This window comes from Nanorana parkeri, unplaced genomic scaffold, assembly GCF_000935625.1.
Source record: "Nanorana parkeri isolate BGI_ZX_2015 unplaced genomic scaffold, ASM93562v1 scaffold1597, whole genome shotgun sequence".
In the NCBI taxonomy this organism is placed as follows: Eukaryota; Metazoa; Chordata; class Amphibia; order Anura; family Dicroglossidae; genus Nanorana; species Nanorana parkeri.
Window position 1 is genome coordinate 189,432 of NW_017307865.1, and position 10,708 is coordinate 200,139.

Below are 10,708 nucleotides of genomic sequence, written 5' to 3' on the forward strand. Positions count from 1 at the left end.
CACAGTTGACCTAAAGGAAAAAATAAATAATAGTGTACTCAAATGCCAGAAGATTAAAAGGTCTACACCAAGGAAGTTGTTGTAGAGCCGTTATGAGCTGTTCTGGCCATGGCCATCTCTGGATCAGCTTTGGTATAAAACAGTTGGGAACTGGTTGCTCTCAAAAATAGACAGATGGTAAAGGAATGAATGGGTTGCATGGGTTTCTGATCTACCGTGTTTGTTGGTTATGGTTGAATGGAAGTCCCTGGTGGCCTTACCTCGTTTCATGCTCATCTATGTTATTGTGTAACGGATCTTTTAGTTACCTCCCCGCCCACCCATGTACACGGAAGGGCCATCCATGTACATGGCGAAGCTAGAGACTGTAACCTGAAGATTGGGGACAAATTAAAGAGAAAATATGATTTAACAAATATTGCATCTGCTTACATACAGGGTCAATACAAGAATTGCCACAAGGCTAGCAATGGAACATGGATTAAAAGGACACAAAGAACATCTCATTACCATCAATAGTCTGGTTCTCTTTTGGTACTTCAGCAACAAGACAGTGGTAGAAAGGATGTTCTCCAAAGCCATCTTCTAAAAGATCTTTAGATAAGAAAAAAAATACAAAATTACCAAATGGTATTTCCACAATTAACATTGTCATTCAGTTCTGTTTTATTTGTCTACCCAGCAAGCAGTCTGTCCAGTAGGCCACCATTAATAAAATAATTAAGGATTTATATAGCGCCAACAGTTTGTGCAGCACTTTACAATACAAGGAAGACATTACAATTAAAAGACAAGATGGTAAGGAGGGCCCTGCTTACAATCTAAAAGGGAGGGGCAAGCGATACATGGAGGTAGCAGTGTGGGGGATGAATGCTTAAGAACATGATGGTTCAGTGGTTAGTTTGATGTGGGATAGGCGTCCCTAAAGAGACGAGTCTTTAGGGATCACCTAAAGGCAGTCAGTAGGAGATAAGACAGGTCAGGGTAAACCGTTCCAGAGGATGAGAGAGACTAGAGAAGTCGTGGAGGTGAGCATGTGAGGGGTTGAGCTGGAAATCATGAGATCTTTGGAAGGGCAGAGGGGACATTTGGGTGATACTTTGAGACAGGGTTTGAGATAAAGCCAGGTGCAGAGTTGTAGATGGCTTTGTAAGTGGTTCTTAATATTTTTTAATTTTATCCTTTGGGCTATTGGAAGCCAGTGCAGGGATTGGCAGAGGGGATGCAGACGAGAGATAAGTGAGTGGATGAGTATCTTTGTGGTTTAATTGGTAAGGAAGGGGCGTATTTTGAAGATGTTAGGAAAGTGAAGGCGGCAGGATTTGGATAGTGATTGGATGTTAAAAAAATGTTATCGATCTCAAGGGAAATGTTGGGGGAAGGTGCATGGGCAGGAGGAAATATCATGAGCTCAGTTTTTTTAACGTTGTTTTATGAATTGTTGCAACATCCAGATAGATTTGTCAGTTAGCAGATTAGTGACACGCAAGGACACTGAGGGGGTGAGTTGGAGTAGAAAGATAGATTTGAGTGTCAGACAGATGGTATTGGAAGCCATGTAAGGGTATTAACTGACCAAGGGAGGAGGTGTAGATAGAGAAGGGGTCCAAGGACAGAGCCTTGGGGGACCCCCTACAGAAAGAGGAGTTAGATTTGTAGGTGACACCAAAGAAGTGTTTAGATATGTAGGAGAACCATGAGAGAGCAGTCTTGTAGGCCAAGCGAGTGGAGATTGTTGAGCAGCAGGTGGTCAACAGTGTCAAAAGCAGCAGAAAGGTTTAATAGCAAGAATAAGTAGTGGCTTTTTTTTTTAGCAGTTTGAGTTTTCGGAGGGTGGTTTCAGTGAAGTGTAGGGAGTGAAAGCTGGACTGTAAGGGGTCGAGAAGTTCATCAGCGAGGTGGTGGCTCAGACGGCTGTAGATAAAATGTTTTTTGGAGAGGAGGTGAATGAGTAAGGAAATTGGTCTGAGATAGTTTAGGTTTGTAGGGTCCAGTGAGGGTTTTTGGGGTATTGGGGTGACCAGCACATGCTTTAGGAGGGAGAGATGCAAGGCAAAAAGATAAAAAATGTGAGGTAGGATAGAAAAATAGTGACCAACTTAGTGGTGAGGGAACAGGGTCCAGGGGGAAAGTGGTGAGGAAAAGCTTTGTAACCTCTGCGGTGACAGTCAAAAGAGGAGAGTAACAAGTGTGATGGTGGGTCTGGTACATTAATAGGGTAAGGTGACTGGACAGCAGCAATCTGATCCCAAATTGTATTCATTTTGTTTTTTAAATGAATGGCAATGTCCTGGGCAGTGACTACCAAGTAGCTGGTCCATAAGCAAGCTTCCCTTGGTCAATTCTGCTTTATCAGAGTGCCAAGTAGTTGGTCCATAAGTAATCTTCACTTGGGTCTGTTATGTTGTATTTACATGGCAGTAATTAGTCTGTCCATAAGCAATTTTCCCTTGGCCTCTTCTGCTTTCTCTAGCCGGTAAGTAGTCTGTCCAAAAAGCCAGAAGTAATTTTCCATTGGTCCCTCTTGTTTTATCTGGGTACCAAGTAATCAGTCCAGAAGTAATTTTCCCTTGGTCGGTTCTGCTTTATGTGGGTACCAAGTAATCAGTCCATAAGTAAATATCCCTTGGTCTGTTTTATTTAGCCAAGCACTAAGTGTGTCCATAATTTTTCCTCCCTCTTGTTTACCTAGGCAGCACGGTAAAATGCTCAGAACACCAAGCTGGCAAGCAGCCCTTCTCTAAAGGATTCATAAATGCAAAACAAGTCCGCCATTTTGTTCTATAAATAGGCAGCTTAGAGTTCAGCAACATTCATAAAAAACAGGTGCCATAAAACAATGCAGGAAAACAAAATACATTTCAGCAGCATACCTTTCTCAGTTAACACTACTTGGTTTTCCATTTCTTCATATTTAGCCAGTTCCTAAACAGATAAAAAAAAAAATAGATGAGCATAAAGAAATTAGACAAGCCAACATAGCTACAAGGTTCTTAGCTGATAAAATATGCCAAGTCATCCAGTATTCAGGCTCAGCTTCCATATAACAAAATTACTCAAGAACTACAAACAAAGAGTATAAAAGTCAGTGTAGCTCCATCCAGCAGATAAAGGGTGGCTTTGTCTCCAGCCCACATATGACTGGCACAGAAAGGGGGGGCAGTGTGACATAATACACATTGGGGATCTTTGTCCATCTTATGCAGAGGGAGGAAGACAATGGGAGGAATTTAGTAACACTAGAGTAGACAGAATCTGGAGCAGTTGTGAGGAGCAACCAATCAGCTTCTCTCCAATTTGTTCAGTCAAGCTTTGAAGGTTAAAAGATAGAAGCAGATTAGTTGCTATGGGCAACTGCTCCAGATTGCATAGATGCCCTTCAATGATCTCTCCACATGCCAATTACATGGCACTTAGTTATATTTAGCAAGTACTGATGTAGAAGATAAACCCCAACCATCCTCTCGCTATAATCCACCGACCACAATGACCGATCTTCACCTTTATAAGTCGCAATATGTCTTTACAGTCTCCGGGTACAGCCGATCGGATGATAAAATTGGCCATTTTCGTCTCTTGCTCTTTTTTCCTTTTCTGACTAGACCTCTGAATGTGAAGAGTAGTAGAAGGTGTTTCTTCATTCGCTTCCCAGGGGCTTCCGCTCCTTAGTCAGTCTGGGACCCTGACTCGGCAGATACTCCACAAATACGCCACTGTGTTCGGCAAACTTCGCAGACGAAGTGTTAGCGATCCGCGATCTTCCTTATTTATAGATGTCGAATCACTCTAACCACACCCCGCCCGCCTGCTTTATCCAATAACAGAAGAGCATCCCAATCACATCCCTCCTTCATATGTTATAGAGTGGCATCCCAATCACACCCCTCCTTCATACTGTTATCCAATGTGATAGAGCGGCACTCTAACCACACCCCTCCTACATACTTCAGCCAATGGTGGAGGAGCATTAGATAACTCCTTAACGGGAGTTCCTCCTTCTCCTCCCTGCGAACGTCAGTTCCTGGAATGTGTGACTCACCATAGGCGTGAAGGCAACAGCACCACCTAGTGGTCACGAAGGTGCACTGTACACAAAAAGTATTATGAAACAAAAGTAATGTCTCTTTTACATAAAAACAATGCTGCATTTTATTAAAAATAAATAATTTGAAAGATAAAATCTTACAATTATAAACCTCTATATGAGGATTGTATTCTGTGCTTTTATGGTTAGCAGAAGACTTAAAAGTGTATGTAACCCAATCACTAAAGTTTCATATAGATTTCAATTTGAATGCAGCTTTTATGAAAATAATACCTGCAATGAAAGCCCTTGTTCAGGCTCTTCCTGTTATAGGATGACTGATCTCTGTCCCCACTCCCCCAAATGTTCTCATGCATTGTCACCCAGAACAGGGGGTTCTGATGGAGACTAAAAGTAGCCATTTAAATACACATTACACAAGGATTGTCCACTGTTGTCACAAGCAGGAAACCCACCCTGAGAAATGTCTTGCAGCCATCTTTGGAGTATATGCATGTAGACAAGACGTGGCTGCAAAGAGATCGCAGGAGATCTGCTGAAAAGATGTACAAATAGCTTTAGTAAACTAAATGTCATCCATTTAGGATCTACTTTAACTTCTATTTATTTATTTTATTCTTAGGGCTCATTCACACGTACGGCTGGGAAGACTGTGCAAAGAAATAACAGGCTGACAGGAGACACGGCTCTCCCTGCTGTTTTTCTATTATTGGTATTTAAGTAGCACTGACAATTTACGCAGTGCAAATTCAATTCATTCGCTGCCCTTAAGGAGCTTACAATCTACGGTCCCTATCTCACATACATACAGAGCCAATTAACCTTACAGCATGATTTTGGGATGAAATAGGGTTGCCACCTGTCCAGGATTCACCCGGACAGTTCGGGTTTTGAATGATGTGTCCGGGTTTCATGGCAGCAGAAACGCAGACATAAGATGTCAGGCAGACAGGGGCAACCAAAATTAAGATAGGGGCTACTGGCCCCCCACTGAAAATAGTCTCAACTGTGATATTTACATATTAATGGGTGGTGCTATTTACATATGAATAAGCCACAACTCATTCTCCCAAAAAATTATCTCATTGCTAGAGTGTTCGGGTTTCGCATGAAGAAAATGTGACAACCCTAGGAGGAAACACAGGCTAGCACAGGAAGAACATGCAAACGCCTTACAGACGGTGTTCTGATTTGAACCAGGAACCACTAAGCTACTTAGGGTTGCCACCTTTTTTTCAAGCGAAACCCGAACACTCTAGCAATGAGATAATTTTTTGGGAGAATGAGTTGTGGCTTATTCATATGTAAATAGCACCACCCATTAATATGTAAATATCACAGTTGAGACTATTTTCAGTGGGGGGCCAGTAGCCCCTATCTTAATTTTGGTTGCCCCTGTCTGCCTGACATCTTGTGTCCAGGTTTCTGCTGCCATAAAACCCAGACACAGCATTCGAAACCTGGACTGTCCAGGTGAATCCTGGACAGGTGGCAACCCTAAAGCCACTGTGCTAGCTGTTCTGCTCATCCAGTGGTTACCTTCATTTAGAGACAGATGTCTAATGTGAATGAGCACTAACTCTGTAAAATACTGGGTGGTGTGCCTATTAATTTCCCTCCATCCCATAATAAAGAGGGGAGTACGGAGAATGATTTTTGAAAACAAAGGAGTGTTTGAGGTCCCAAGGTCTTTGCTTTGCCATACATTGCTCCAATCTCAGCCGATTGTTGTCAGCACTACCCGACTCCACTACAGTCAACTGGAATACCAATGTAGTCAAATGGAAACTTTTTCGACCGTACAGTGACTGCATCCAATCAGAATACAAAAGCCAGCAGTTAGGTTAATTGGCTCCTCTCTAAGTTGGCCCTCGTATGTATGCATGTGAGATGGGGACCTTAGATTGTAAGCTCCTTGAGGGTAGGGACTGATGTGAATGTGCAACTATGTAAAGTGCTGCGTAAATTGTCGGTGCTATATAAATACCTGTAATAAATAAAATAAATACATTTCCCAGGAATAGTTTGTATCTTCTTAACCATCGTGTTACTTCTTCACAGCAGGAATCCTCAGGTAATGGAATCTACATAATAAAGAGTGTGAAACAAAACCATCATCTGGCTTTCTAATAGTCATGGCATTTGGATGAATATGTAAATTCCGGCGGGGATGTCTCACCACTAGAGTCCCCAAACGATATGAACAACATGTTATTTACCTTGCCGGAATCCACACAAAATTAAAATGTAAACTTTAGGTGAAGATACAGGGTTTATTTAACCCCAACAAAATAAAGGGAGCAGTACAGTTACAGTATAATTCCATAAAGAGGGTTAGGGGGGCTCTGCTGGTCAGAGCTTACAATCTCAAAAGAGGGGCAAGTGATACAAAAGGCATTATTCATGAGGGATAAACTGATGGAGAAAGTATGAGTACTGTTTTTAGCAAGAGGTGGGTTAGGCTTCCCTGAAGAAATTAGTTTTTAGGTATCACCTAAAGGTAGACAGAGTAGGAGATAGCCGGACAAGTTGGGGAGATTCAGATCTTGGGAGAGACTTTGTAGAAGTTCTGGAGGCGAGCATGGGAGGGGTTTATAAGGGAACTAGAGAGCAAGAGGTCTTTGGTGGAGCGGACAGTTTGGGTGATATTTTGAGGTTGGTGATGTAGCTGTGGACAGAGTTGTGGATGACTTTGTATGTTGTTATTATTTTGAATTTTATACATTGGGCTATTGGAAGCCAGTGGAGGGATTGGCAGAGGGGGGTGGCAGACACTCGGTGGTAGGTAAGGGAGATGAGTCTAGCAGTATTCATGATAGATTGATGGAAGTATAGGCTGTGTAGAGTTAGGCCAACAAGAAGGGATTTGCAAGTCAAGGCAAAGGATAACAAGGGAGTCAATTAGTAGCTTTGTGGTGTGATTTGCCAAGAAGGGGCGAATTTTGGAAATGTTGTGAGGTTAAGGGGGCAGTCTTTAGACAGTGATTGGATGTGGGGCCTGAAGGAAATATCAGAGTCTAGGATTACACATGGCACCCTGGCATGAGTTGAGGAACCAATAGTTGTGCTATTCATCTTGATGAAGACATCTATATTGCAAATCCCGCAACTTTTTGAGATGAGAAAAAAGGCAACATCTTCCAGCGCAATGTATTTCGGCAATGGACACACCCCTATATGCCAAAAATAATTGGTTAAAGCCAGAATTGTTTTTGTTTTTTTCAACCATTACTTTTCATTTTTTGGCTTTTTGAAATAGCAGACAAGATCATTTAGAGATAAGATGAAGGATTTAGTGCAACATGACACTTTTAGTAGTTACATGCAACCTTTTTCTATAGATATCTGTATATCAGACCAAAACGAGGGACAACTGAGGAGCAAAGGACAAAGGGATTTGGGTCCGAATGAGGATCAGTTGAGGGGTATGGTATTGTCCTGTATCCAACTCCAAAAAAGTAGTTACTGGACAAAACAATAGCATTGAAGTTGTTAACTGTTCTCTGACACAGAAAAGTTGGAACCTTCCATTCAGAGCTATAGCAACTTTTGGCTCACCGCTTAAATACTTTGGGACAATTTATCACAGACGAACAGCCACAATCCAACTGCTAGGGACAACAGGGGCAGAAGACAATCATGCAGACTTGTGAACTTGGCTGTGCAGTTAAACTCAGTTAAACTATGGAGAGGGTTGGAGTGGAGGGGTGGGGAGACAAAAACGATAGTGATCATGACAGTTTTTATAACCAATCTAATAAACTATTTCCCTAGACAATGGATGGCCAGCTGACATAGGCATCACCCACATACAAAAGACCAACTGTATTGGACAACAGTCATATCATGTCTATGTGCACCTTTAATCTGCACTTTGGGTAATGCAAACCCCCTCTAAATTTTTAAAAATGTAGTTATAGTAAAGGCAACAGTATTTTTACATATACAAAACAACTCTGAATCCTGTTGTGACTGAAAGCACAGGGATATGACTATTTTGTATATGTAAAGAAGGGAAGGGGAAATAGCTGCTAGTCTCTGTTTACAAGTCATTACTATAATAAAAGAACGTAACAAAAGTCTGGGTGGAGTTCTTTGTCTTCCAACAGAATCAAATGCAAATAACATACACCTTTGCTAAGAGCAGATTTATCTAGGCCAACAATCAGTAGCTCTAGGGGAATGTTAAGGTATTGTAGTACCCACAAAAGGTAGGGTGTGCTTGGTTTAAGAGTGAGGAGCACAGATGTTATATTTCAGGGGTGCAATTCCCCTTCTTCAGATACATGGACACATAAAGCTCACCTAGCATGGCTGTAGGTATGTACCATCTCCCTGATGCATGGTATGTTTGAAGTACCATCTGCCGACTGAACCCAATATCCGCAGAGGACTTTCTAGGTGCTCTAAGGTACGAACTCATAAAACCACATGAACACTGGTATAAGGGTGTGAAGTGTGTATTGGTGATCTATTGTTTTTACTTTGTATTAGTCCTCCTTACAGCACACATAACAACAACGTTAAAGTTCTCCCTAGAATTACTCTGTGTACATTAAACAACCCTATAACACACATACCTCCATAAAGGCATAGCGCCATTATTTTATATAAAAAAAAGTAGGGCTGCGGAAATTAACGATTAATTCCTCGATTAATTGTTAATTTTTTTGATCGATTAAAATTCTTTTGATCGGTACTCACCTCTCCGCCGGCTTCCAGGTCTTCTGGGAGTTCTGTCGGCGATCTGGTGACGTCACGGACATCGACGTCACCGGACTCCTCCCCCTTCCCCAAGTGGCTCCATCGGCTAACGAAGGGAAGGGGGGAGGAGTCCGTTGACGTCGATGTTCGTGACGTCACCGGACTCCTCCTCCCTTCCCTTCGTTAGCCGACGGAGCCACTTGGGCCGGTGTTCAAAAGCTAAATGGTGGAGCTGGACTGGATGAGGGGGGAATTGATTGGGAGATTGGGATGTCAGTAGACTGGCCTCGGGTCGCCTTGTAGAGCTCGTCCACAGCTTGATAATACAAGGCAGCATGGGAGCCCCAGTATCTGCTCTGTTAATCCTCTCCCACCACTGCCCTGCACTGCAATGACACCACAAAAGGTTACCCTGCCTGGGCTGCCTCATAAGCAATTGCCCTGGGAATGTTTGTTTTGGGTGAATAATGCCAAAGATTTGGCCACTAGATGGATTTTAGGAGCATGGGAAATAAATACTTTATTCCTATGCTCCTCAGAGCCATCTGGTGGCCATAATGTATTATTGCCACAACACACTACATTTAAACTGGGAAACTCCATCTTGTGGTCATAATGTATTATTGCAACACTGCATGCGAACAGGGAAAAATATATTAAGAACATTCGTTTTTGAATGATTCGCCCAAAACTAAGGTTCATAGATATTCACCGACTGAAGGGTCCCAGTATCACTCAGCCCCGCTTGTCTTATCTGAAGCCTTGAAATAATTTTCAGGTCTCAGGGAACTCCTGCTATAAAAATGGATACACCTACAGCTCATAGTACATTAATGTAATTAATAACTTGGAGAAAGTTTTTAATTACAAAAATTATATGGCATTCCTGGTGTATCTGACACCCATGGCACCCTGCAGGTTGAACAAAAGAAATGTTACAGTATATGGCCAGATTTAAAGCAGAACTCTCTGGAGAAAAAAAATCTTGCAGTGCAGGGGTATGTTCAAAAATAACAAAGTTATACCCACCCAATGAACCTATTGAAGGACATTTGACCAGAAGAGAAATTACACTAAAAATTACACAACAGCCAAATTGGAACTTAAAGGAGAACTATGGGGTCAGTGTTTTTCCCCATAGTTCTCCTTAGGGTAACGGGAGGACACAAACTAGCGTCCTCCTGTTACCCTAAGCTCAGTATACCGCGAGCTACAGCTCGCGGCATGCTGAGACGCCGCAGCCGGAGCAGATCCCGACGTAGATGACGGGATCCGCCCAGCTGCGTGAGTGACAGCTGGCTCTGCCTATCTAAGAACAGCTCTTTCCTGCAGACTCCACTCCCACTAAGTGTATCTCATCCCTATATGCAGCATTGTCTCGCTTAGATGCTCCTAATATTCCACCTTATTTGATTCACTGGGTGAAGGAGCTAGATAGTCCACTTACTGGAAAAGATCTCGCGTATTAGCCTTATCTTTAGGATCATCCAGATCCACACGTATTCAGGAACTCAACTATAAGCTACTCAAGGCGTGCAAATATTTTGTAAATAGACCCCTTATTGTTTTCTAAGAAAGTTCATTCTAAACCTGATGAAGGGCACCCTGTGAGGCCTCGAACACATTTGTATTTGAATGACAAGTGTGTGTCATTAAATTGATTTGAAACGGTGTGCTGGTGACGTTTCTGGACTCTATGTGACATTCACGGTGCCACCCATGGTCAATGCTTGAATTGAACCCGCCTGATCTTACAGGTTTATTCATTGGAATCGGTAAGGAGTGCAACAGGACATATCTATACTATACAAACACACAGACACAGCAAGCAAGCCATTCTCCTGCTCGCCACTGTCGTCTCCTCCCTTCCCTAATCTAGTAGTTGGAAATGGTCCTCTCCCTTCTGATCTTGTCGTGGGCAGGAAGTTAAAGGATTATTAAACCTTTCGGGTTTTTTAC

At 42.4% G+C, this 10,708-nt stretch overlaps 1 protein-coding gene across 1 annotated transcript in view; it reads right to left on the reverse strand.

Moving 5' to 3' along the window:
- Positions 1-3,745, reverse strand: part of SAT1 (spermidine/spermine N1-acetyltransferase 1) — a 6,188-nt gene extending 2,443 nt beyond the window's left edge. The window contains exons 1-3 of the mRNA XM_018570796.1: positions 3,502-3,745; positions 2,874-2,925; positions 511-594 (exon numbers count right to left, since the gene is read on the reverse strand). Coding sequence (XP_018426298.1) covers positions 511-594; positions 2,874-2,925; positions 3,502-3,567 — 202 coding nt within the window. The 5' untranslated portion in view covers positions 3,568-3,745. The remainder of the gene's footprint in view (positions 1-510; positions 595-2,873; positions 2,926-3,501) is intronic.
- Between the last annotated feature and the right edge of the window lie 6,963 nt (positions 3,746-10,708).